The sequence below is a fragment of the Leptomonas pyrrhocoris genome (assembly GCF_001293395.1).
Source record: "Leptomonas pyrrhocoris isolate H10 chromosome Unknown, whole genome shotgun sequence".
In the NCBI taxonomy this organism is placed as follows: domain Eukaryota; phylum Euglenozoa; class Kinetoplastea; order Trypanosomatida; family Trypanosomatidae; genus Leptomonas; species Leptomonas pyrrhocoris.
In genome coordinates, this window is record NW_015438381.1 from 335475 (window position 1) to 359341 (window position 23867).

Below are 23867 nucleotides of genomic sequence, written 5' to 3' on the forward strand. Positions count from 1 at the left end.
GATGCATGAGATGACACTGTAGGTGCCGTGGGTGTGCCTGTACGTACGGTGGAAAGGAGGAAACAGGCGACGCGTCATCCTGTGGCAGAACACGTTTTCCAATCTGATATCGAAGAGGCTGGACCATAAATGCATCGCGTGTGCGCTGGGCGCGATAATTTGCCGTCATCGTGTGGAACGCAAGCTTCACAACTCGCGTTAGCGAGGACAAAGGTACATACACAAAACAAAACCAGCAACAACAACCTCATGCCCCTTTTGAAGCGCTTCCGTGTTCCCCGTTTGTTCCATTTTATGTTTACAACTGACGCCTCATTTCAGAAGTTAAACGAAGACTAAGTAAATGAATAAAACGAGCAACATCACCGGAAAAACGACGACGACAACAACAACAACCCACCCCCTCAGCTTATGGCGACTTTGGTCTTCCTTTTTTTAATGGAAGGGAGGGGGTTTCGTCGCACTTTCGGTGTAGTCTAGAACACCCATTGCGAGCGAAGTGCATAGAGGAGGAATACTATATATATATACATGTACAAATATAAAGAACACTTTAAACTCGGTAAAACTGAAGGAGGAAAGGAAGGGGGAGAGAACAGAAGCAAAAAAAAAAAGATCGCGCGGGTTTGTGGGGGAGAACGACCCGAACACGAACAACGCCGGACGAGCAGAAGTACCAGTAAAACACGGGAAGTAAGAAGAAGTAATTCAAAAATAATAAAACAATGAATACGAAAGCCAAAATAAATAGCATCCAACGTGGAGGGAGAGAGAGAGAATTCTCTTTTACGCTGCCCTTCTTCTTGTGAGGCAACGAAGAGAAAAGAAAGACCTGTGTGTATTTCCCTCTCTCTCTCCTCTCGGGTTGTCGCTGATTGCGAGAAAATAGTTTCGTGGGGAAAACACGACACCGGAAAAGAAGAACATTAATGTACATGGTGATTTAAAGGCCCCCCAAACCAACAGCGATGGAACAACCACAACGCAAAGCCGGCGGCAGATCTGCATCAGGACCAGGACAACGCGCCTGCACCACACCACTATCCATTGAACGAACAGGGTAACAGCGCTGCATAAGGGCAAACAAACAAACAAATGAACAAGTAAGTAAGCAAACACAACGTGAAAGCTATTCGGAAAAAGGAAAAGGAGAATAAAAGAGACAGTTTTTGTATTAGATAATAGCACTAAAAAAAACCTTAGTCATTCACGAACGAGAGAACGAGAGCTCGCTCTTCCGAGAGAGAGATCCGCACATATCAAAGGAGAGAGGAAAGGGGGGGGGGGGAGTTTTGTACATGCGTGCTTGCGGGTGCGCACAGAACGGATAAACATATTATGTCAGCGAGAATCAGAAAAAAAAAGGAAAACACAAAAAGGGAAAGCAAAAAACAACAACAAGAAAGAAGAACAGCGAATGCACGTTAGGCGGCGATGTCGCGCGCCTCACCGAAAAAAAAAACCTTTGCGACGGAGAGCGTAGCGGGAGACAAACGCACACACGCACACACGCACGCACGCACACCCCATACAAAACAAAACAAGGACAACAAACCCAACAACGAAAAGAAAGAGGAATAAAACAAAAATAAAAGAGAAGACAATAGCAATAGAACAAAAATAATAAACAAAATACAGGCGAGCTGAACAGAAAAATTCTGATGCGCACTATGAAGAAGAAAAAACATACCCGCATGTGAGTCGGCACTCACGTGTGCTGTGAGGAGTGAAATGAAAGGCTACAACTCAGCAACCTGGAAAAAATACACAAAAAAGTAAAAGCGACAGTAAGAGGATTCGTTGCAGCAGCTGCAGAAAACATGCGCGATCTACGGAGAAGAAGAGAAAAAAAAAGGAAAGAGAAAACAAACATCCAAACACGGTGTAAGGAGTTCCGATAAAGGAAGAAAAAAGAAGCATTAAAAGTCGTCTGTACATACATGAACATTGAAAGAATTCAAACAACGACAACAACAGCAAAGACAAGCACTACCACACACCGATCGACCACGTACGGAATTCTTTCCTTTTGCGTGTTTTTTTTTTGCTCATTTGACCGCAGGATTGTACTTGGCCAAGGCAACATCGCAGTAAAGTTCTTCGTTAAAATGTATCATCGTCGGCGGCGCCGGCAGCGGCACCATCTTCCCCGGCCTCGACAGCCCAGCTGCGACCGCCTCCCTGTCCTCGCCAGCGTACACGTACTCCTGATAGACGCTGTTGAAGGAGATGTCCGACGGAGACGCGCAGAGTTCCTGCGACACCCCATTCTCGCGCAGCCGCTTTAGCGCTTCGAGGGCTGGGTTCGACAGGTCTGCGACGTAGTCCTCCATGTTCAGGTCCTCGAGATCGCTTTCTTCGCGGTCGCTGCCGCAGATCTCCTGCTGATCAAAGAAGGGGCCGAAGACGTCGTTGCAGCTCGACAGCGGCTTCGGCATGCAGTCCGGCCCGTACGCCTGCTCAAGCAGCTTCAGTTCCGCCTGCTCTTCCGTCAGCTGCGGCTGATGCTGGATCGAGAGTTTGTCGGAGGCGGGGCGGCGGGAGTGGGACGGTGCCACGTACGGCACATCCGTCTGCCCCGCGGACCAGGCGAGCGAGCGGTGCACGCGGTCCTGCAGCAGCTGTCGCGCGTCTGCCGTTGTGCGGGGACTGCGGTAGGAGTCTTTGTGCAGCACCAGCGGCGGCGGTAGACGGCGCTCCTGGCAGGCAGTCCAGTCGAAGCCCTCGAAGAAGCGGTGATGACGCAGATCGGCAAGGCAGGTAATGCGCTTCTCTGGACTTTTTTGCAGCAGCTCACTCAACAGGCTGCGTGCCTCGCTGGAGAGCGTTGGGCGAGGAGGAAGCTGCAATGGGCTCGACACGATCGCCTGACTCGTCTCCGGGCCTGTTGGCTTTAAGAACGGAAAAAACCCGGTCATGAAGGTGAAGAGCACCACGCCAAGGCTCCACCAGTCGACCGCCAAGTCGTAGCCGCTGCGCCGGCGTGAGTTGCACAGCACCTCCGGCGCGATGTAGGCTAGCGTACCGCAGCTCGTGTGCTGTCGGATGACCTGCGGTGGGGCGTAGGGGTCAGCCGCCGAGGTGGAGGTGATGTTCTTTGCGAAGCCGAAGTCGGTCAGCACTATGTGCCCCTCCGCATCGAGGACGAGGTTGTCGCCCTTGATGTCGCGGTGCACAATGCCACGAACTCGCAAGTACTCGACGGCGATCGCCAGCTCCGCAATGTAGAAGCGCGATGTCGTCTCGTCGAAGTGGAAGCTGTGGGCGGACTGCGTGTGGAGCAGCAGCTCCGCCCCCGGCAGGTAGTCAAAGAGGAGGTAGACCCGGCTGTCGGTTTGGAAGGAGCTGTGGATCTTCATGATGTAGGGGCAGTCCAGCTGGTCCAGAATCTTCTTCTCGCGCCGCGCCTCGATGACGTTTCGGACACCGTGGAAGCCGCTCTTTCGAATCACCTTCATGGCAAAGAGACGCTTGCTGAGTTTGTGCTGAACCAGGAGAACCCGACCAAAGGTGCCGGCGCCTAACATGTCCAGGCACTCAAACGCCCCCGGCCCGGTCGGGAAGCTGATGCGATTGCGTATGAAGCGCTCCACGTTGTGCGGGGCGGCCGCGACGGTTTCCATGTACCGCCGCGACTGCGTCATCCAGGAAATCTGGAGGAGCTGCTGGTACCAGTGGTCCCGTGCGCTTGGATTGGGGAAGAAAAAGTGATGGAGCACCCCTTTGTAGATGAGGCGCAGTGGGTAGGCGGCGATGCGGATCGGCTCGCTGCCCAGCTCCAGCGATAGCACCTCGCGGTTGCCGTCGTTGTAGGCGCACTGAATGCGAGGGCTCTTGCCGAGCGCGGCGCGGCTCACGTCCTCGCCCTCCTTCCCTCCCCCACCCGCCGCGGTTGTCGCCGATGAGGCCAGGGAGAGCACGGCAGGGCGGACAAGGCGGTTGCGCTCAAAGCTGCGAATGACGCTGGTGCGAATGACCTCCTCCGTCGGCGCGCCGGCGGCCATCGTCGAGCTGGATGCGGCTCCGTCTTCCTTGGCCGGGCGCGAGGGCGACGTCGCCGCGATGGAGACCATCACGCGATCTGATTCTGCCGGCACCGTCAGGAGGTACATGGTCCCCGTGCTGCCCTTCATGCGGTACACCTCCATGTCCTGCTCATACGCGTCTGTCCAGCATCTGTTCAGCAGGTCGTCGAAGCAGCTCGGCGAACGCGCACTACCACCACCACTACTACTACCGCCATTTTTGACGCTGCTGGTGGCGGTGGGGTTGGTGGACGCACGTCGCTCGTTGGGATTGACAAGGCTGCTGCGGCTAACACGCGACGGCATCAGACTCACCACCTCCACGTCCCCCGGCCCGCTCAGTACCTGAAGATCGTTCGCGTTCTTCTCCACCGTGGCTTTGTTCAGGTCCATCAGCGCGATGGGCGTGTGGGGGTGCGGCACGCGAGAGGCCAGTGCCCGCTCCGCCTCCGCCGCGTCTGGGGCGCCCTCGCTGGTGTAGAGGTTCTCTTCCCGCAGCAGCGCCATCGTACTCGCCATGGCATCATACACGTACACGTACTCATGTCTGCGCACGAGCAGGCGGGTGCGCAGGGGCCAGACCGTTGTGTTGCTCCCGAGCTGGACAAACATGTCCGGGTCTGCGTCGCCGCGACGCTTCCACGGGTACGCCTTTGCAGTTGAGGAGGAAGCGGCGGATGAGGAGGCAGCAGCGGCAGACGGTGTTAGAGGCTGAGGCCGCTTCGTGATGCTGCTCGTACGCTGCCGCAGTCGCTGCGTCGGCGAGGACGGCGTCGAGGGCATGGAGGAGGCGGTGGAGGACTTGCGCTTGCCCGCGGCCACATCTTCAATTATCTCTGCGTAGTGCAGCACGAAGGCGGCCTCCACGTCCATCAGGAAGCTGCTGGCGCAGCGAACCTCTTCCTGCGATGGGGCGGCGAAGCTCGCCTCGGGGCGGCCGGGAAACGGGTTCGGCGTGTTCCCCACGGCGTCGTTGGTGTCGCTCCGAGACAGTATCGATCCACACGAGGTCGGGCCGGCAGCGGATTCGGAGTAGGACGAGTGCGCGTAGGGCGCGGCGGCCACGGCGGCCGCCTTGACGCTCACCTGTTGTTGCTGTAGCTGCTGCCGACCGTCGGAGCTGCGCTGCGTTGCCGAGAGGCGAGGGGCGGCGGCGGCGCGAACGGTCGCGGCGGCCGCACTCGCACTCAACGCACCCGACGCCGACTCTATCGGCGCCGTTGACTCGAAAAAGCCGTGTAATCCCCGCACGTGGGCGGCGAGGTCGGCGTTGGTGGTGGCGGTGCTGTCATCGTCGTCAGCCGTTGTGGTGGCGGCGATGCTGCGTAGCGGTGAGCCAGGGAAAGGAGGGGCGGGTATGCTGAAGTTGCGCTCTCCCGATTGCGTGAAGGCGGAGGGGAGGGAGACGGAACCGGCATTGGAGTCCGCTGTGGATGTACCCCCCGGCTTCGGCGTATATTGCCGCTGGTGCTGCTGGTGCTGTGCAGCGCCGCCGCTCTCGAGCCCCCCAGAGGAGGGCAGGGGCGTCGCAGCACCACGTTCTACCATCCCCGCTGCGGCGCAGAGCAAGAGACGCGTTTTGGTATACATGGGCGTCAGCAGCACCGTCAGCGAATCCTTCACGGCGGTGCGGACCTGCTTCATGGACGGCGTGTGCAGGCTCTCCGGGGTCACCTCCTCCCCCGCCTCCACCATGCGGCGCAGCTGCGCGTCGGTCTGCACCTCCAGCGCCGCCACCACAAGCAGCGTGACAAAGTTCGTGACGTCGTCGGTGCTGAGGTGCAAATGGGCAAATGTGCTGCACAACGCCGTCAAGACCGCCTCGGGCCGCAGGAACTGAAGCGCCGTGTCGTGCAAGCTATGTGAGAGCGGCGCGTGCCCCATTGTCGCCTCGTAGTCGCTGCTGCTGTAGCAGCTGTTGCCGGCGCCAAGCTCGAGGCTGAAGCCCCCCCCGACGGCGTGCGGCAGCTGGTAGGTCAGCGTGTTCATGTTCCCCTCGATGCTCACGGGACGGGACAGCACGCCGATCCCTGCGGTGCCGACAGGGGGGAGTCGGTTGATCGGGAACGGCGAGGACGGCTGAGCGACCCGGCGGGAGTAGGACTCCGGTCGCCGGCGCGGGTCCAGCGCATTCGGCGGCGACGCCATGCTGAACAGACTGGTTGAGACGCTGCTCGCTGCGCTCATCGAACCCCCGGTGGAGGTGCCGAGGCCGCCGGCCGGTGCGGGGGGGATGACCCACTGCGTGGCGGGCACAAGTGACGGCGACACCGGCGACCGGATTGCGCTGTTGCTGTGCGAACGCTCACCAGTCCCACCACCGCGGTGCGAGCGTGTGGTGTGCGCCGCCGCCCCGGTCGAGAGAGACAGGAGCGTGCCGAAGCTGGAGTTGGAATAGAGCAGCTCGCCGTGCAGCCCGGTCCGCCGCGGACTCAGCACCGTGCTGCGCGCATTCATCGACGTGAGCAGAGTGTTGTTGTAGCTGCGCTCCTCGGGCGCGAACTCGACCTCCGCGGGGTGGCGTGCACAGAGCAAGTGCGAGCCCGGCCCGGAGGTGGCGCTCAGCGGGGAGACAGAGCGCTGCCGGTGTGAGAGGGAGGAGGCACCGAGGGGGTACTCCGTTTCCTCCCGACCACGCGCGGAGTAGGGCAGGCACACCATGTGTGCGTAGCCCTGCCCAACCGACGTGCTATTACTACCGCCTCCACGGCCAGAGGTACTGTAGGCGAGCTGATCGATCGACGTGCCACTGACGTACGCTGCGTTGCCGGTCCCCGCACCTTGATTCGGGCCGCCGTAATAATTACAGTTGTTATTCACCATGTAGGTGTTCGTTGACGGCGCCGGCGCGTGTGGTGCGGTGGAAAAGCGCCGGCCTGCCAGGGCGCTACCGGAGCTGGCGAGAGAGTGCGGCATGCTGCCCGACACGTTCAACGCGGTTCCCGCCGCGTTGTAAAGCGTGCCGGAGCTGGCCGCCCCAGCGGCAGCGGTCGCCGACCCTGTGTAGCCCGCCCTCCGCTGAAAGTGGTTGATCTCCTGCGAAGAGCTCGCCGCGCGGCGATCAGGGTTATTCGTGGAGAGACTCGTGTTGCGGCGCAGGCGGCGCTCCTCGCACGACTCACCGCCGTTGGCGAGAAAGGCGAGCGCGACGATGATGCGCTGCAGGCCGCAGCGGCCGAGCTGCAGGGCAGCCAGGCGCAGCGCTGCGCTGACGTACAGTTCCTGCGGCCCGACGTCGTCGTGGTCCGTCGCCGCTGCGGTGGCACCCGACCCTGTCGCTGCCTCGCCTGCGCACTCAGCGAGTACCGAATGCGCCTTGACTGGATGCCCGCCGATGGTGGGGTCATCTCTCCCCTCCGTGTCTCGGGCTGAGCCTTTCTCCACGCGCAGTCGGCTTGTAAGAAGCACGGCGGCGACACGCACGGTGATGAGGTCGATTTCGCGGTCCACGATCTCCCAGTCCAGCGTCAGCGCCTTGAGGCACAACTGAATTTGTTGGGCGAAGGCCATCTGCGATACACTGCCGCGCGCGGCGGCGGCGGAGGAAAGAAACGCTGCTGAGTTACCCACCCCGGAAAAGTCGGCCGTCCGCTCCGGCATCCGATAGAGCGCCGCCGTGTCTGACGATGCCCCCACGATGCCGTGCGAGGAAGGCAAAGGTGACCCGCTTAAACGCGGCGTTGTATGTCGAGGGGTTCGCACGCCAGTGAATGGGTTGCCCACTGTGGTGCCTTGACTGAAGGCAACACCCATATTTTTTATTTTGGTTTTAACAGCACCAATGAAGACGAACAAACAAACACACACACTCACACACGCACACCGAATATCTCTAAAAGTCAGGAAGTATAAACAAAACACTGTCCGTTGCACTTCGAATTCACGTCTCGATAACTTGCAAAGCCACACACACACACGCACACACAGACACAGACACGACGATATCTTTTAACCGCGAAAACTAGAATATACGTAAAGAGGAACTAAAAAAATAATGCACAGGCGTACGCAAAGCGCGATACTTCGGAAGAAACGACCGGGGAGGCAAACAAACAAACAAACAAAAAGGAAGCGAAAAGAGAATAAGATAAGTAAAACGGAGAGATAATAAGGGAGATAAGAAAATAAACAGGAAAGAAGATGCGTTGGGGGAAGGGCACAGCTGTGGAGCTCAAAAAGCCCGTCGTGTGGTACTTTCTCCGGCCTTCTTTCTTTTCGTTGTTTGCTTGAGTTCTTCAGATAGATGTCGAGGGAGAGCGCATGCAAACGAGACAGAGCGCTCCAACGAAGATAAGATCAATTAAAAAAAAAGGAAAGAAAAACAAAAACACACGATAGGTGCGCAGTCACACACGAGAGTAAAGAAGAAAATGGTAGAACAGTGGAAAGCAAAGAGATAAAACAATGAGGAGGAGGAAGAGCGTTTTTCTTTCGTTAAATTACACTATGTAGACCGTTTGTATAGCTACACTTATACTAGTATATGTATTTTGAGTCCCTTTCTTTCGTCTTTCTTCTGTTGTTGTTGTTGAAACCTATAGTAACCGGAAAAACACACGCGCGCGCACGCACAGACATAAAACAAGAAGATCAGGAAAGAAACACTAGTCAGAAAAGTAGAGAAAAAAGTTAAGGAGTAAAAAAGAAGAAGAAGAACAACAAAAGAACGTTGCGTGCTAATGACGACTCGTCAGCGCCAGTGAAGGTGAGAAAAATAGGAATTGAAAACGAGAAACAGAACTAATACTACTGTTACTACTACTGAAAATGAAGAGGGTAAGAGAGAAAACTGAAGAAGAGGAGTTCGCTGTGTATGTATACATAAGATGTATTGTAACTCAAAAGCGAAAGATAATCTGTTTTTGCTTTTAACTTTTTTTTTGGAGGGGGGTGCAACACGGGGTACACGAGATAGGATACAGTGACCAAGCTCGCGTGTGGTGTTCAGCTTAATGACCGCAGCGAGTAACGAGAGGAATACGAAAGATACAATAGTAGAAAAACAAGGTATGCATATTTACATAAATACATTCATATATGTATATATATATTCCAAAATGAAGAAAGTAGTTTAGAAGCAAATCGGCAACAAGTTAAGTCGCTGCCAACATCAAAAGAAAAATAACAAAGAAAGACCGAAAGAAGAGAGAAAGGAGGGCAATCGACAGTTGTCAATCTACACAACGGTTAAAACGCTATCAGAAGTTTTTCCTTTCTTATTTTAATGTAGAGAAAGAACGCGGAAGAAAAATACAACAACAACAACAACGGTGTAAACCAAATGCGTCGCAGTAGCACAACACGTTACTTTCTTTTGTTGTTGTTGTTGTTTCTTTTTCTTATGAGACAAGCACGATTGAAATAACGAGAAGGGGTGGTGGGGTGATCGCCAATGCGCTCTGCATCAGTGGGGAAGAAGAAGGGTGAGTGAATGAGTGGGAGAGAAAGGCAAAGGCCGTCTTCTTCTCCTTTCGTTGCTGTTATTGTTGTTGCGGTGATGTTTGGGGGTGGGGTGTCTTGAATGAAGGCGAAGTCCAATTTGTGTAGACGCGCAAGAAGGACAGGAGGGGTGGGGTGGGGTGGGTGTGTGGGGTGAAGAGGGACAATACACGTTATCAAAGGCAGAAGGGGGAGAAGAGGTTGGGGGAGGCAACGCCTCGTTAGCGGGAAGAGATAGAAAAAAAAAAAAACAACGGGAAAATATATATATGTAAAGAAGAAAGGCGAAACTACCTGAATGAAGAAGCGGGGAAAACAAGAAAGAAAGAAAGATGTGACCTGCAGATTCACCAGTCGACGAAAACTAAACCACACGCGGCGGTCGCACACAGCTATTTCAAAAAATAACAACAACAGCAGCACTACGCCTCTCCGATTCAAAAGGAAAACGGCTCAGGAAGCACACACACACACACACACAGAGAGAGAAAAAAAACACGAAAGGAGGAAAAACGAAACTGTACCCGGTTGAGCAGGAGTTAATGATAAATAACGTAAACCAAAAGCCAAGAAAACAAAACAAAAAAACACAGAGAAGCACGAGGCAATTCCAGAGAGAAAAAAGAGGCTGCAGCAGAAAAATAATTCACAACAACAACAACAACGACCAAAAGATGAACTTCCGCTTTAAAGGTAAAAATTAGAAAATAAAAAAAAATAATATGCAGCAGAATTACCCTTTCTTCGTGTTTTCCTTTTTTTTTAAAACTTCCCCCCCCTGCGCTGCACCGGTGAGGAGTCAGCGCAGGAAATAAATGACTTTTAAAAAGGAGTAAAAGGAAAAGAAGTAACGAAGCTACACGACTGAAACGATAGTAGTAGTAGTAGTAAAACACACACCAGTTGGTTGAACGAGCTCACGTCGCTTTTTTCTTTCTTTCCTTCTTTCCTTTCTTTAAACGTCACCTGGTCGTGGCCTACGGCAGATTGTATGAGGCGGCGTAGGCGTCCCTGCAGAGGAAAACACAACAAAGGAGGGAGAGAGCGAGAGGCGGGGCAGCTGAAAACGTCCTCGGTCTCCGCTTCTTTCCTCTGTTTACACCAGAAAACACTCAAGTGTAGTACTATTAATAATAATAATAGAGAAACCAAAACCAGCGAATTTCGTCGTCCTCTCCGTCTTTCCGATTTTGCGTTTTTCTCTCTTTCTCTTTTTCTTTTGGTTCTGTGATATGCGAGTCGACCGAGAGCAGCACTGCTACAGTTACTACGTGCTCTTCTCTCTTCCTTTCGCGTTTCAACGCCGGCTTGTTGACGGCCTTTTTCTTTGGTTTTGCTTTCAAGCTCTCCTGTTCGATCGGTCGTCACACGCACACACACACACACACACAGACACAGAGAGAGGGGAGGAATGAAATGAAAAGGCACTGATGACAGTTGGCAACTGCGTTGCGCGTGCCACTGTCCCTTTTCGATTGGGAGGTGAGGCGGGGAAAAACAACAACAACAGCAACAACAGTGGCTGCAGCGTTAAAAAAAAAGAACACGCTCAGAGCTTCGCAGCGACCTGTAAAAGAAATACAAGGAAGGCAATGATAATAGTAAGATTGAAGGAAAGAGGAGAAGAACGAGCGAGAAAGTAGATGAGAAGTTGGTACCGTCGTATTCATCGAACTAGGCCAGAGAGAGAGAGCGAGGAAAGAAGATTCCACTACCGCATGCGAAGCTCCCTTGTGTTGTCTCTCTCTCTCTCTCCATTTCTCCTCACGTATGATGACTTTTTCTTTCGCTGATCTTTCAGCAGCTGGACCCACACCAGCGTTCACCCACGAATACTAGGTTTCAGTTCGAGTGCCAGTAGTGGTTCACGTATATATATATATATGTAGAATCAAGAACACGAATCAAATACACACCCGCGCAACGAAGGCGGTGCTTCAAGGGGCACGTCCTACCGACGCCCCGAAATCTACCATACTCGACAGGCACGACAACCTCACAAAGCCGCTACAAGGAATGAAAGAGACAACAACAGAGCAGTCCTCCCCAAGGCAGAGAAAAAGACCGCCCTCGAGAACGTGAGAAAACAAAAAGCCTCCAACAAAACGACACGGACACACGATAGCGAATCTTTCTGTGACGAACACCAACCGCCATCCTCAACAATCGCATTAAGAAGGAGAAGCAAGTCCACAAGAACGGGAAGATTCACAGCTCCAAAAGATATCAACATAATAACAATATATATATATATATATTAACGAACCACGACAGAAAAAAAGGGGGAAAAACAAACGTTATGCCGCAGAGTCTGCTGCGGATGGACGCGCCGCCGCCGCTTCTGTTGTGTCCTTGCGAAGGCGGCGAGGTCGAGCCACCTTACGCGGTGACCGCGGCGCGTCCATCCGCAGTGCGCTGGGCGGTGTCGACGCCTGTGATGCCGGCTGCTGCTGCCCCTCCGACATCTGCGTGGCTTTTGCTGCATTCTCTTGCTCTCGCAATCGCCGCCACGACAGCTGCCCGCTCAGGCCCTCCTGCGGCATGGACAGACGGAAGTTACGCTGATGCTGCTGCGCTCCTCCTCCTCTTCCTTCATTGGCCGCGGTGTTGGCGCTATTGCGTCCACCGTCGCGCATCAAGGTGGGCTGCACGCCGCGGTTGTAGCGGCGATGATTGACGTCGTCAAAATCAACCATCACATCGTCAACGCCGGGGGTGGGGTGGAAGGCGGAGCCGAGGGCGGCAATCGCAGCATTCACCAGCGAAGCGGACGTCGTCGACGCAGAATTCGGATCGAGTGCGGGCGGTGCACGGCCACCGACGCCGTGCCGCGATGTGCCACGCAGCTCCGACGCCAGGGCTGCACCAGCGTCCGTTTCGAGACCGCCATCCTCGTCCTCGTCGTCGTACTCGGCCGCGAGCTGTGCCGCGCTGTCCGCGGACGCTGCTCCTGCCCGGTCCGCCCTGCCGAAAGGAGCTTCAATGCGGAAGACGGGGTTATATTTTCTCCGAGGTCTGCGCTGCTGCCCAACGACGGAGCTGCGCTTCGTCTCCTCCACCTCATTCGCGTCATCCACCTGCTCTGCGTCTCGGTCCACGTCGGTAGCGAAGTCCGTCGAAACAGCAAGCATCGGCGGCACGGACTCCGTCACATCATCTTCCCAGGCCGGCGGGCTGCTCGGGCGGCGGGGATAGTACGCGAAAACAAGCTCCGCCCCGGAGGCGATGACACCGTCTGACGCGGAGGACAGCGTATCTTTGCCTCCTGCGTGCTCCACGGGAAACGAAGCCGTTGGGATGGCGGATGACGAAGGCGCCGTTGTCGTTGCCGCCGCGGTATTGGAGAAGTACAGGGAGGCGCTCGGATCGATGTAGCCCTTCGGCCGCACCTCCTCCTTTGTCAGGCGGAAAAAGTCAATCCACGTCTGCCCCTGCAACGCAGCGTCTGCCAACGCAGTGCCGTCCGCCACGTGCAGGTCCAACACTGGCAGCGGCAGTGGCATCTGCGCCTTCCTCGACGACGTCGTCGATGATGACGAGTCCTTCGTGCGCTGTTGGTTCACGAAGTCGCAGTACTGATTGAGGAGCGTCTCGCGCACCGTCGTTGCCGTGTCTGCGCACCGGTGTGACGTGCGCACCGCTGCGGCAACGCTGAGGGGACGTGGCATGAAAGGGGCAAACGAATGGGAGAACACCTCACGCGGCGGAAAGGGCACGGCAGGCCCGACGGGCTTAGCCGCACCTTCCTTCTCCTCCGCCTCCTCTGCCTCCTCTGCCTCCGCTTCTCGCTTCTCGGACGAGGGCAAACGATGCTGGAAATGCTTGAGACTTGGCGTTTTCTTTGCTCCTGCGAACTTCTGCATCGTCGTGAGAAATTGTTTTGTGCGGGGCTTCCACAAAAATGCGACGGCGGCCGCGTCGGCAGGGGACATCGCACAAGGAGGAGGCGCAGTTGCACCCGTCGTTGCACCATCCTTCGTAGCCAGGGCTTCCGCCGTCTCGTCCTCCTGCTCCGTGTCCACCTGCTCTGCTGCATTACGCCATACGGCAGAGTCGTACTGCGCGCCGGTAGCCATCGCCTCGGCGGACAGCGTGACGGGCATCGAGCCAAGTTGTTCTGCCTCCTCCACTCGTGCAGCATCGCGAATAGACGACAATAACTTCCATTCCATCGCCGCTGTAGCAGCCGCCTGATCGTCTGGAGAGGCGGCGTCCCGCACAAAGGCAAATACAGGACGCCTGAAGCTGCGCTGCGACTTGGAGTGCGGCGCGGGCCGCCACCACACCTGCCGCGTGCTCCAGGCGGTGACCTGCGAGGGCAACAACCCGCCGTTGCGCTCCGCATCCCACCGCGCGGCTGCGTCGGGGTGTGTGACGTTCAGAGAGGCGTCACCGTCTGATGCGAATGCCGTTATCGTTGTAGGTGCGGCTTCGGAGGCAGCAGACGTGTTGTCCACCACAGCGCTGCCGAAGCCGCTGCAGTGCGGACAGGCAGTGCGCCCACGTGCCACGCGCGATTGCACCGTGCTCTGATATTTCTCGTTGCAGTGCGGGCAGTGCCACCAAACGGGCGTGACATCGTCCATGCAGGAGATTTTCTGTGCATCCACGTCGTTTAGTTCGGGAATCCAGTCATCCAGCAGGTCCGGCCGAACCACCGCGAGACGCAGCTGACGTGGCGGGCGCGATGCAGTTGCCGGTCCTGAGGAAGCTTCCGCAGCAGCGTTTTCCGTGATCGGCAAAGCGGCTGCCGTACTGAGCGCACGCCGCAGCAGACCCGTTGTGCTGATGGCTGCACTCAGTGCCACTGCAGCCGCACTGCGCCGCCACAGCACACGCACGGTGAAGTGCCCAGGAGAGGAGTTCGGTGCCTGTCGCATCGTGTCCGAAAATGGCCGTCAATTTCAACGCGAAACCCTCAAAGTTTTCTCTTGCTTTTCTGAAGGTGATACAAAAAATAGAAGACACTTTGGTTGCTCGTTACTACGGGGCATAACACGTGAAGGCGGTGTGGGTGATAGTTGACACACACACACACACACAGACAGACAGACCCAAACGGTAGATAAAGGAGAGGAGTCGCACAACTCCTGCTTCTCAGGCTTGAGAAGGGATACAATCTCCACCCGCGATGGCGTTTCCTTCCTACAAACAAACAAACGAGGCAAATCAGCGCGGACACGAAGGTAGGAAGTAGATAGATAGATAGATAGAGAGAGAAAAGGTCGTGACAGAAAACAGGAGCAGCAGCGGCAAGATTTACTCAGTTTCTTGAGTTCCCCCGTCATCTCCTGCGCTGCCTGTATTTATTATTACTTTTATTATTATTATGTTCGTGACGTGCAGCAGCGTGTTTTCACCTCCGATGGTTGCGAGGGAGAAACGAAGCGTACGTTGAAGTGAATTGCTCTCTTTTACGTATTTTCTTTTACAGGTTGATGCTTTAAGCGACCGCCTTTTATTTTTGGACTTCCTCCACTCTTTTTAATTCCATCTTCAATTATTTAAACGAGCTACAACTCTTGAGGAGGCTTCTGCGACGGAGCTCCACTCCCTCGCCCTCAAGGCTAAAAAAAAGCTGAAAACACCAAATACAGGAAGAGAAGAGATGCAGGCCGTTACAACTCTCCATCAACTCGTTAAGTCGACGAGAACACGAAGAAGAGAAAAAAACAACGATTCTTTAGTAGCGCCTTCGGACCTTCTTGCTCTGGCTCGTCTTCGACGCTGGATGCTGGCTGGAGCTACCGCCACTGCCGCCACGCTTCTGCGGACCGCCGTGTCGGCCAGCCTTCGAGTAGGACTGCTTCTTTCTGCTCTTGTTGGAGTTGCGGTGCTGCCGCTGCTGCTGCGTGCTTAAAATGCCTTCAATATCGTTCATAAAGGCATCTTGCTGGACCTGAAAGAACTGAAACGTGCCACCACCGTCGGCTCCGCTGCCACTCTGCTCACCTGGTGCAATGGCCGTCGTGCGCAGCACCGGTACTCCATCAGCACCCGTCACGTACGCCTCCGCACGTCGCCTCTTCAGCGCAGCGCCACCGCCGGACACCGCCACGGCCTGCGCGACCGCCTTTGGAAAGCGCGCGGACATTTGGAAGAAGCCGCGCGACCCCGTCTCCGCCGCCTTTTGCGGATCGGCCTGCCACTTTCCCATTTCTTCGTCATCTTCTTCATCGTCACGGTGGCGGACGCGACCGGCAACGCGTTCGTGCGGCTCTGCCTTCCGCCGTTCACCGGTGTTTGTCGACGCCCCACCAACACCACCAGCAGCAGCAGCAACGGCAGCCGAAGGCGACGATGACGAAAGCGAAGACAGCAGCTGTGCGTCGTCTAACTGCACGCGGCATGCCGAGACGACCACCTTCTTTTTCGGGACGAGGGTGCGGGGTTGGACGGCGGTCTGACTCGCCGCCCGCTGCAGTTCCGCGAGTCCGCTCGTCACCATGCCAAGCGGCGCAAAGCCGCTAAACTCCTCCCGCTGATCTGCCGTAGTGAGGGAGTTCAGCAGAATGTAGTAGCGACTCGCCTGCGAGTTGGGGATACCCAGGTTGCCGTACAGCAGCGTGCCTGCCTTCAAGGAGGACATTGTGGCGGCAATGCTCTGCCCTCGCGCGACGGTGTCGGCGGGCAGCTGCAGCGCCTCATCGGGGACGAAGCCGCCAAAGATGGAGTGCGTCGTGCTGCTACCGATCTCAATCACGGTGGACTTGTCAATGCGAATGACGGCGGAGTCGCTGAAGGGCACGAGGCCGGCTGCCTTCGCATTGTCCAGCGTGGCGTAGGCGATGTCCGCAGGCGAAAGGCGGAGGGCGCTCAAAAGCGTATCGGCAAGCGGCAGCTGACCCGTGCACATGAAGGCGAGGTTGGCGACGGTGCGTGGTCGCTGCGCGGGGAGCGGGATGAGGAAGTTCACGGGCAGCTCCCGCAGGACGTGCGGAAAGATGAATGATAGATCGATCTGCATGCCGGTACGCGCCACCAAAAATAGTGAGATGTATAAAAAAGAGGCCTTTGTCTTTGTACGTGTGCGAGGGTCAGTCAAAAGCGACGTAGTCCGCATATTTTCAAGAACAAAACTCGGAGGGAGCAACAACCATAATAATAATAATAACAATATTTTTTTTTTAGGTAAGATGAGAGTGAATACGTTGTCGAAGTCGTAGAGGCTGCATAACCAGTTTTCATGCCGGATTTTCATGCTTCAATACTATAATCATAATAATAATAATAATAACCACAGAGACAGCCATCGGTGTTGGTCTCAGCAGGCGGACCCGCAGCCGAGAGCGCAGGTGCAACATTCATCTTAGAAACAGCACAAAGGCCATTTTCAATTGAACACATCCATTATATATACTTACCAAGACAACCACAAACAACCACAACAGTGCGGCATCAATCAGCAAAAATAAAGCGCCGCTCCCTTTCAAGAAGAAGACCACGACTCCTCACCTCTCCCCCCGCTCTTCACCTGCGTCTTCTTCCCGCGGACGCTTACGTGGACCACTTGCGTCGTCGTCGTCATCGTCGTCCTCGACCGGACTCGCCTCGCTCTCTCTCGCCTCATCGCTGGCACCAGACAACGAGTCTTCCTCCTCGTCCTCTGCGCCGCCATCGTCGCCGCTGCTGCTGTCGTCCTCGCCACCACTTGCACCGTCGCCGTCCTCCTCATCGTCAAGGGAAGAGACACCCGACGCGCCACTCTCCTCCCGTTCCGCATTCACTTCCTGCTCATCGTCCCTGTCTTGTGACGGCTGCTTCTGCTGCTGTTGCTCGTCCTCTTGCTGCTGTTGGACTTCGCTGTCCTCGGCAGCCGTTTCTTCACCGTAGTCACTGGTGTTCGACCCGATCTCCTTCTCCTCGTTTTCCTCTTCGTCCACCTCGCTCTCATCATGGCGGCGCAGCTGCTGATCACCGAGCAGCTGTGCTACCTCCGCTTGCATGAGCTGCTTCATGTAGTGTTCCCGCAAGCGCCACTGCGCGCGGCACGCTGTTGCGCTCTCCCGCAGCGACGACGGCGCCACCGATGGCGCTGCTGTGACGGTGGAGGGAGTTGCCGGAGGGCCGTCTGTGCGATAGCTTGCGGCATCGCTCACGTCCTCGCCGCGGCTCAGGGCTGCAACGACGTTCTGTGCTTCGCGCCTGCGTCGGCGGTTCAAGCGCAGATGCTTGAGCACCGCAGAGGCCAAGGCGTAGTACGACTTCGATTTCGACGCGTGCGGCTCCACGGCGCGGATCAGCAGGTCCACCGCGCACAACGTGGAGGGAAAGGCAGCTTTGTCAAGCTGTTCGAGGATAAGAAATTGATTGCGCTGGGCGTAGGCGGGTACGTCGTGCTCGTGCGTGAGCAACTGCACGAGGGCTCGGCACACGTACGCCTCCAATTGCAGCGGGATAGCGGACGCACCGGATGCGGGGGATTCATCTGCACGAGAAGCATTCGTCTTCCGATCTGCGGCAGCAGAGGCCTTCGACGAGTCGTTTGACGCTGCGGCCGACACTTTTTCCGGCTTCTGCGTCGACGTGCTTGCGGCTGCGGCTGCTGCCGTCGCTGCAGCGTCAGCTTCCGTCCCCGCCTCCACCAGACCACGTATGACTGCCAAGGCCAGGAGTGACGGTAGCTGTGGCAACGGTGCAGATGCTGCTGATGAAGCAGTAGCAGCGGTGGCGTCATCGTTGGTGCGAACCGCGGACCCGCCTGATGCGCACAGAAAGGAGTGTGAGAAGAAGGCGCTACTGATGTTGCGGTGCGCGCCTACACCTGGCATACCAGACTCGTCCCTAGGCTCATTAGGTGAAGGACTGTGCGGCCCAGCAGCAGCGGTCTTTCCATCCTTCACACCTCCATTTGGCGTTCCAGCGGCACTCCCCTCGCCCGGATTTGCCGTCGCGTAAAGCGAGTGCAGTTGCGCAAAAAGCTCTGGTGAGAGCGTCGCAACGCTCTGCCGCTGCTGGCGCTGACCACTCAAGGCGGGAATCTCCAGGAGACGCTGAAGGACGTAGCCGATGCGCTTGCACTCTCCATCTGTGTAGGCGACAAAGTACGTGAAGGCCGCGGAGACAAACGTGAGGGCAAGGTCGGTTACTCGGCGCAGCAAAGGCTGGCGCTGCTTCTGCTGCTGATGGGACACGTCAGTGGACTCCGCGTGTTGAAAGGCCCACATGAAGAAGGCCGCGACTGCTGCCGCCTCGCGCAAGTTCAGCACCGCGCGCGGCAGAAGGTACGACACCGCAAAGTCGATCAGCGCATCATCGGCCACGGCGACGCTCGCTGCATCGGCTGGGTTCGCGGGGACGAGATCACGAACAAAAGCGTCGAGCAAGGCAGCTCGTGCGGGGGCGGAGGAGGAAAGGAGGTGTCGGTGGGCGAGCTCCTCGGCGTCGAGACGCTTCTCCTCCGTCGTCAGCCACGCTACAATCGAGGCCGCTCGTTGGGCACGGGCGCAGTCGCCGCCGCTGGACAGCACCGCCGCTGTCGACGTCGCCGCCGTCGCCAGTGGAGACGGTGCACGATGAGCTGAAAGAAGGCGCTGCGCCTTCTGCATGCACTGCTGCCACTCTTGCCGCGCTGCATTGTACGGCACCGGTGAGTACTCGAAATGCGCCGCCGTGAAGTACTGCAACAGGCGAGCAACCGACGGACTGCATTCGGAGGCCACAGAAGTGGCTGTGCCGGCGGCTGCTGTAGTAGTAATGAGATCGCTTGGTGTGAAGGTGGGGATGGGCACACGGTACACCGCATCAGCCGCCGTCAGCAGCGAGGGAGTGCGAGCCACCACGCTGCCGAGTGCTGCAAACTTGCGCCGCTGCTGCGTCTCCACGTAAAGAGCTACCTGCGGAAGCGCCACCTGCCGAACCAACGCGCAGAGGCGGTCCACCACAGAGCTGGTCGTTGGCGCGGGGAAGAGCTCTTCCAGGATAATCAGCATGTCGTCCATCGTGTTAAAGCGCTGGGCAGAGGAGAGTAGAATGACCTCCGCACCCCCGTCAAGGTCGCGCTGCAGCTCATAAATGCGGCTTTGCAGGCGGCAGAGGTGGACCAGGATGAGCTGACCCAGCGACAAGCGAGTCTCAACGTCGCCTGCCCTGACATGTTCGCCGTGCCTCGCACCTTCCTCTTCGTTTTGATAGCCGTCCATCTCGTCTTCCTCTGCTTCATCCTCACGCTGGAGAGGCACGACGCAGGGCTGCCGCAAAGCCTCCGTCAGCGCTTGCCGCGCCGTCACAAAAACGTCGGTTGGCGAGAGAAGCAGCAACGCACTACCCGAGTCCTGCCAGCAGCTCACGCGAAACGAGGTCATCGCGCCGCGGCCGAAGAAGGACGTAGTGGACGGCGTGACAGCACGCGCCTGCAGCTGCGCCGCGCTGTACTTCTCCTCGTGCTCGAGGGTGCGGTAGGCCATGACCGTGAGCAGCGCCTTGCACAGCTCCGTGCCGAGGACGATGTCGTGGCCGCTGTTGCTGCGCAGTGCGAGTTCCACGCGACGCACGAGCATCGCTCCATCGAGTACGTCGACGTTATCGCGCCACAAGGTGGACAGAAAGGTCGCGAGAATCGACGTGCGGCTTTCGCCGTTGGTATCGGTCAGTTTCTCCTCCGCAGCGTACCGCTCCATCAAGAGAAGACCTTGCTGCGTGATGAGGGTTAAGATCGTACGCGGAAGCCCGTGAAGGAGGCGGGTGTGTGCGGTTAAGAAGTTGTTCTTATAGCCGATCGCCAGAACAAAGAGGCGGTGGGCGACGAGAAGGGGCTCCGCGTAGAGGATGGGGCGCAGCGCTGCTTGGTACTCTTCGATGTTCTCCGCGTTGAGACGCTTCAGAGACTGCGACAGCAGCGCCTCGCGCTCTTTGCGCAGGAGGGCGTCGTGAGGGTGTACGAGCGCTGGTGCTGCCCAAACCCGTGACGAGTCCTTCGAGTTGCTGTTCTGTTGCTGCTGCTGCTGCTGCTGCTGCTTCGTCTGGTACATTGCCACAAAGGTCGGCGAGGGCAGTAGCGCCTCCAGCCACCGCATCACGTGGAACGGCGCGGCGGGGCTTTCACCATAGGGGATCACAGCGTAGGTGTCGGGGTGGGGGTGGCAGAGGCGGGTAAAGACTTCCACAATGTCGTCCAACGCGTCGTACACCACGAGAGCGGGTGGCAGGACACGCAGGCAGGGCATGACAACGTAGATCAGCAGCCGCTCCACCAGTGCTAAAGCGACCATCGCGCCTTCGCTTTCCTTTGAGGTGGAAACTGAAGAGGACGCCACTTTGCACAGCCACGCCAGGTGCGCCGCGAGACGCGCAAGAAGCGCCTGATGAGCCAAATAGCTCTGCACGACCGACAGCAGCGGGAAGAGAGAGTGCAGGACAGCCACCGTTTCATCGCGTAAGCCCACGGAGTCGCCGCTGTCGCCACTGGATGACGGCGGCGGCCGCTCACGAAGCGTTTCCCACCGCTGCAACCATCGGCGCAGCACCACCGAGACGTAATACACAACGCTGACGCTTCGCGGAAATGCACGCCGAGGGGGCAGCAGCACGTTCACGCTGGCAGACGACGCGCCGTCTTTGTCTCCTGCGTTCAACGGGCTTTTGGAGAGGTACTTCATACCCGCGGTGGCCAGGGTGTACTGTCCGGCTACGAGGAGGTCGCGTATGAAGCAACACGGCGAGAGCAGCGCATCCTGACTGCCGACAGTGTTCCCTGGAGGTGTCGTAGACAGGGCAATGGGACCTGAAGCCGTTGCGGCGGGTGTGAGGGAGCCTGAGCCGGAGGCCATGGCGTCTGTTCTCTGCGGGGTAGACGATGCGGGTGGTGGTGAACTTGTTTGTGCTGCCGATGCTGTTGCTGCTGCTGGTGCTGTTAACGACGTGGCAGCGAAGGCCATCTCCGCGGCTGCGCGATGTGCGCGCCATGAGAGCAACACCGGATCGAGATTCACCATTTTAATAAACCGCGATGTTTGCAGCTCACCGCGCGACGGGATCGTTGACCTCTCCGTCTGCTGGTGCGGCGCGGGACGCCTGCCACTTCTGCCGCCACCACCACCATCACCACCACCACCGCGTCGGTGGTCTCCATTGAAGCCGCCCTCGAAGCCACTGCCGTTCAGCTCCACAAATGGTGTGTTCACGATGAGCTCTGCGCGGCTTTGATCGACGTACTGCTGCACCGCGGCGGTGTAACGCGCCAGCGCAGAATTCGGCAACGCAGGGGATGGACTTACATCAGGGCCACGAAAGGAAGGTGGCAGCGGGCAGCCCGCGAAGTGCCATAGCAGCAGCGCTAAATCCCACCCCGCGACACCGCAGTACAGCGACGCCACAGCAAAGAGGCGCACGTGCTCTGTTTGCTGCGCCTCGGTGCGCCCCACGCGCATCTGCATCGCCGCCACGCAGAAGACATGAACTTTTTGAAGCTCCAAGACATGGACGTAGGCGAGGAGCTGACCGAGGGGGGCGTAGTTCCGCAGGCGCCACTCCGCCTCACACACACGGGCATCCTCGTGTATGGTTTGCAGTGAAGAAGCGGCAGCGGCAGCCGTGGGGGATGCGCTCTCCGTTGCCGCGGCTGACAGCACACCGCGGCGCGGCAGGCGATAGGCGGTCTCGACCTCCGACACCGCCGCCTCCTCGTCTCTCCGACCGCGGCCTGCACCGGCATCGGCGGCAGTGGCGGCACGCCCTGCAGCAGTCGCTTGGCCCGGCTTTGGCGCCGTCGGCGACTGGATAGGCGTGGCGTTACTGCCGCCGCTGTCGGTATTGCTGCTGCGGTTCGATACATCCGCGGCGCACACGCCGGCGGGGCGAGTGTGGGGGAGGACGTAAAGCGACGAAAGCACAGCGCAGAGGGCAGTGGCGACGAGGTGAGCGTGCGGGGTGCCCTCCCCCAGCAGCAGCGTGAGGCGGTCGCCGAAGGACCGAATTAGACATCGACATTGCTCCCACTGCTTCGACTTCTGCGTGGACGACGAGGCGGATGTGGTGCTGTCGCGGGCGATGCTGCGCGTACTGTACTGGGCCAGCTGCTCTGCCAGCTGCTCGTCTAGAGTACCGTGTGGTACGCCCTGCATCCAAGCTTCCCAGCTGCGGTGGTACTCGCACAGCAGGTCCACCAGCAGAAACATGAGCGTGGGTGCCTGCGACGTCATGTGTGGGACAAAGGACTTGAAGAGCAGCGCGGCGCGCCGGAAGCGTGTCCGGGCGATCGTGTCCTTGAGGAGATCCGCGGAGACCTGCGACCACGCCCGCAGCGCTGCCAGTTCGTTGGCCCGTGCGTCTGAGGGTCGGATAGAAAGGCAATGGCTCGTATTCGTGTTGCCCTCTTCGCTCAACGAGAGTGCTGTGACGTCTTCATCATCGGATGAGATCGGCTCCATCGCGATGCGTCGCGCGTACTCCTTGCCGCAGTTCTCAAAGAAGCGGGAAAACCCCGACGTGTCCTTTGGCGTGTGCGCAGAGAGCTGCTGGAGGTAAATAAAGAGGAAGGTGAACCAAAGGGGCTGGACGTGATGTTGCGCGCTGGCGGCGTCAGCGGCTGCGCCGTCGACCATAAGATGGCGAGCGACGCCGAAAATGCCGGCCACGATAGCGCTCGAAGCAAGCGTGACCCCTACAGGAAGCTGCGCCGCTGCGCTCGTCGCCGTCGCTGTTGCTGGACCGCTGGCCACCACCGCCGGCGCTCGATCAGAGATCAGCAGCGGCACATCCGTCACCACGCTGAGCTGAATCGCTGTGCACACAAGCACGTAAAAGCGCTCAATTTCCACCGCGGTTGCTGCGGCGTGGGAGGGGGTGGGGAGGAGGCCAGACGTGGCAGGTCCTACAACTCCACGCTGCCCTGCAGCCGTCACGCCCGGCGGCGTCGGCAGCGGAGCTCCGTCAGCGCGACGGAGGAGCTGCGAAGAGACGCCCTCAAGAGTGCTAAGGGTGACTTTTGGTTCGGCTGCTCCGCCGCTGAGGATCTGCATCAAAGCATGCGTGGTTGCGTGCTGAAGCGTGCTGCAGCTTCGAAGCGTACTATCAGGGTGTTGCGGCTGCTGAAGAACACCCCACAGAGCAGACCACACCTGGTCTTGATAAAGCGCCGCAGCAGACACAGACGATGCAGTAGCTGCCATCTACAATACTCGCAAGAAACAGTATAAGAGCACCAACAACAAAGATGGGCCGTTTCAGCTTCCTCGTTGGAGAGCTGTATCGGACTAGCCTTTGCTAGGGGAAAAGGAAAGGTTGACCAGCACAATAACACCGCCAAGCCTGCCAGAGCACACACACACACACACTCTCTCTAACCAGGAAAAAGAGGAGAACAGAAACCGATAGGGGCAAAGCAAAACGTGCGTCCGTCTCGCTTTCCCAACTACCCCCCGACCGATAAGAAGAAGAAGAAATGGTTGAGGAGGTGAGAGAGAA

The 23867-nt window shown here is 57.5% G+C and overlaps 4 protein-coding genes across 4 annotated transcripts; all 4 read right to left on the reverse strand.

Moving 5' to 3' along the window:
• Positions 1-2048: 2048 nt before the first annotated feature.
• ABB37_08598 (putative rac serine-threonine kinase) lies at positions 2049-11032 on the reverse strand (the record flags this gene model as incomplete). The annotated part of the gene is made up of 1 exon (XM_015807655.1): positions 2049-11032. Exon 1 carries the CDS (start codon positions 7533-7535, stop codon positions 2049-2051), a length of 5487 nt encoding a protein of 1828 aa, XP_015653737.1. The 5' UTR covers positions 7536-11032.
• Positions 11033-11761: 729 nt separating this feature from the next.
• ABB37_08599 (putative mitochondrial hypothetical protein) lies at positions 11762-14610 on the reverse strand (the record flags this gene model as incomplete). Its single annotated transcript, XM_015807656.1, has 1 exon — positions 11762-14610. Exon 1 carries the CDS (start codon positions 14342-14344, stop codon positions 11762-11764), a length of 2583 nt encoding a protein of 860 aa, XP_015653738.1. The 5' UTR covers positions 14345-14610.
• Positions 14611-15147: 537 nt separating this feature from the next.
• ABB37_08600 (hypothetical protein) lies at positions 15148-16483 on the reverse strand (the record flags this gene model as incomplete). Its single annotated transcript, XM_015807657.1, has 1 exon — positions 15148-16483. The coding sequence occupies exon 1, from the start codon at positions 16429-16431 to the stop codon at positions 15148-15150; it is 1284 nt and encodes a 427-aa protein (XP_015653739.1). The 5' UTR covers positions 16432-16483.
• Positions 16484-16915: 432 nt separating this feature from the next.
• ABB37_08601 (hypothetical protein) lies at positions 16916-23815 on the reverse strand (the record flags this gene model as incomplete). The annotated part of the gene is made up of 1 exon (XM_015807658.1): positions 16916-23815. The coding sequence occupies exon 1, from the start codon at positions 23570-23572 to the stop codon at positions 16916-16918; it is 6657 nt and encodes a 2218-aa protein (XP_015653740.1). The 5' UTR covers positions 23573-23815.
• Positions 23816-23867: the final 52 nt, after the last annotated feature.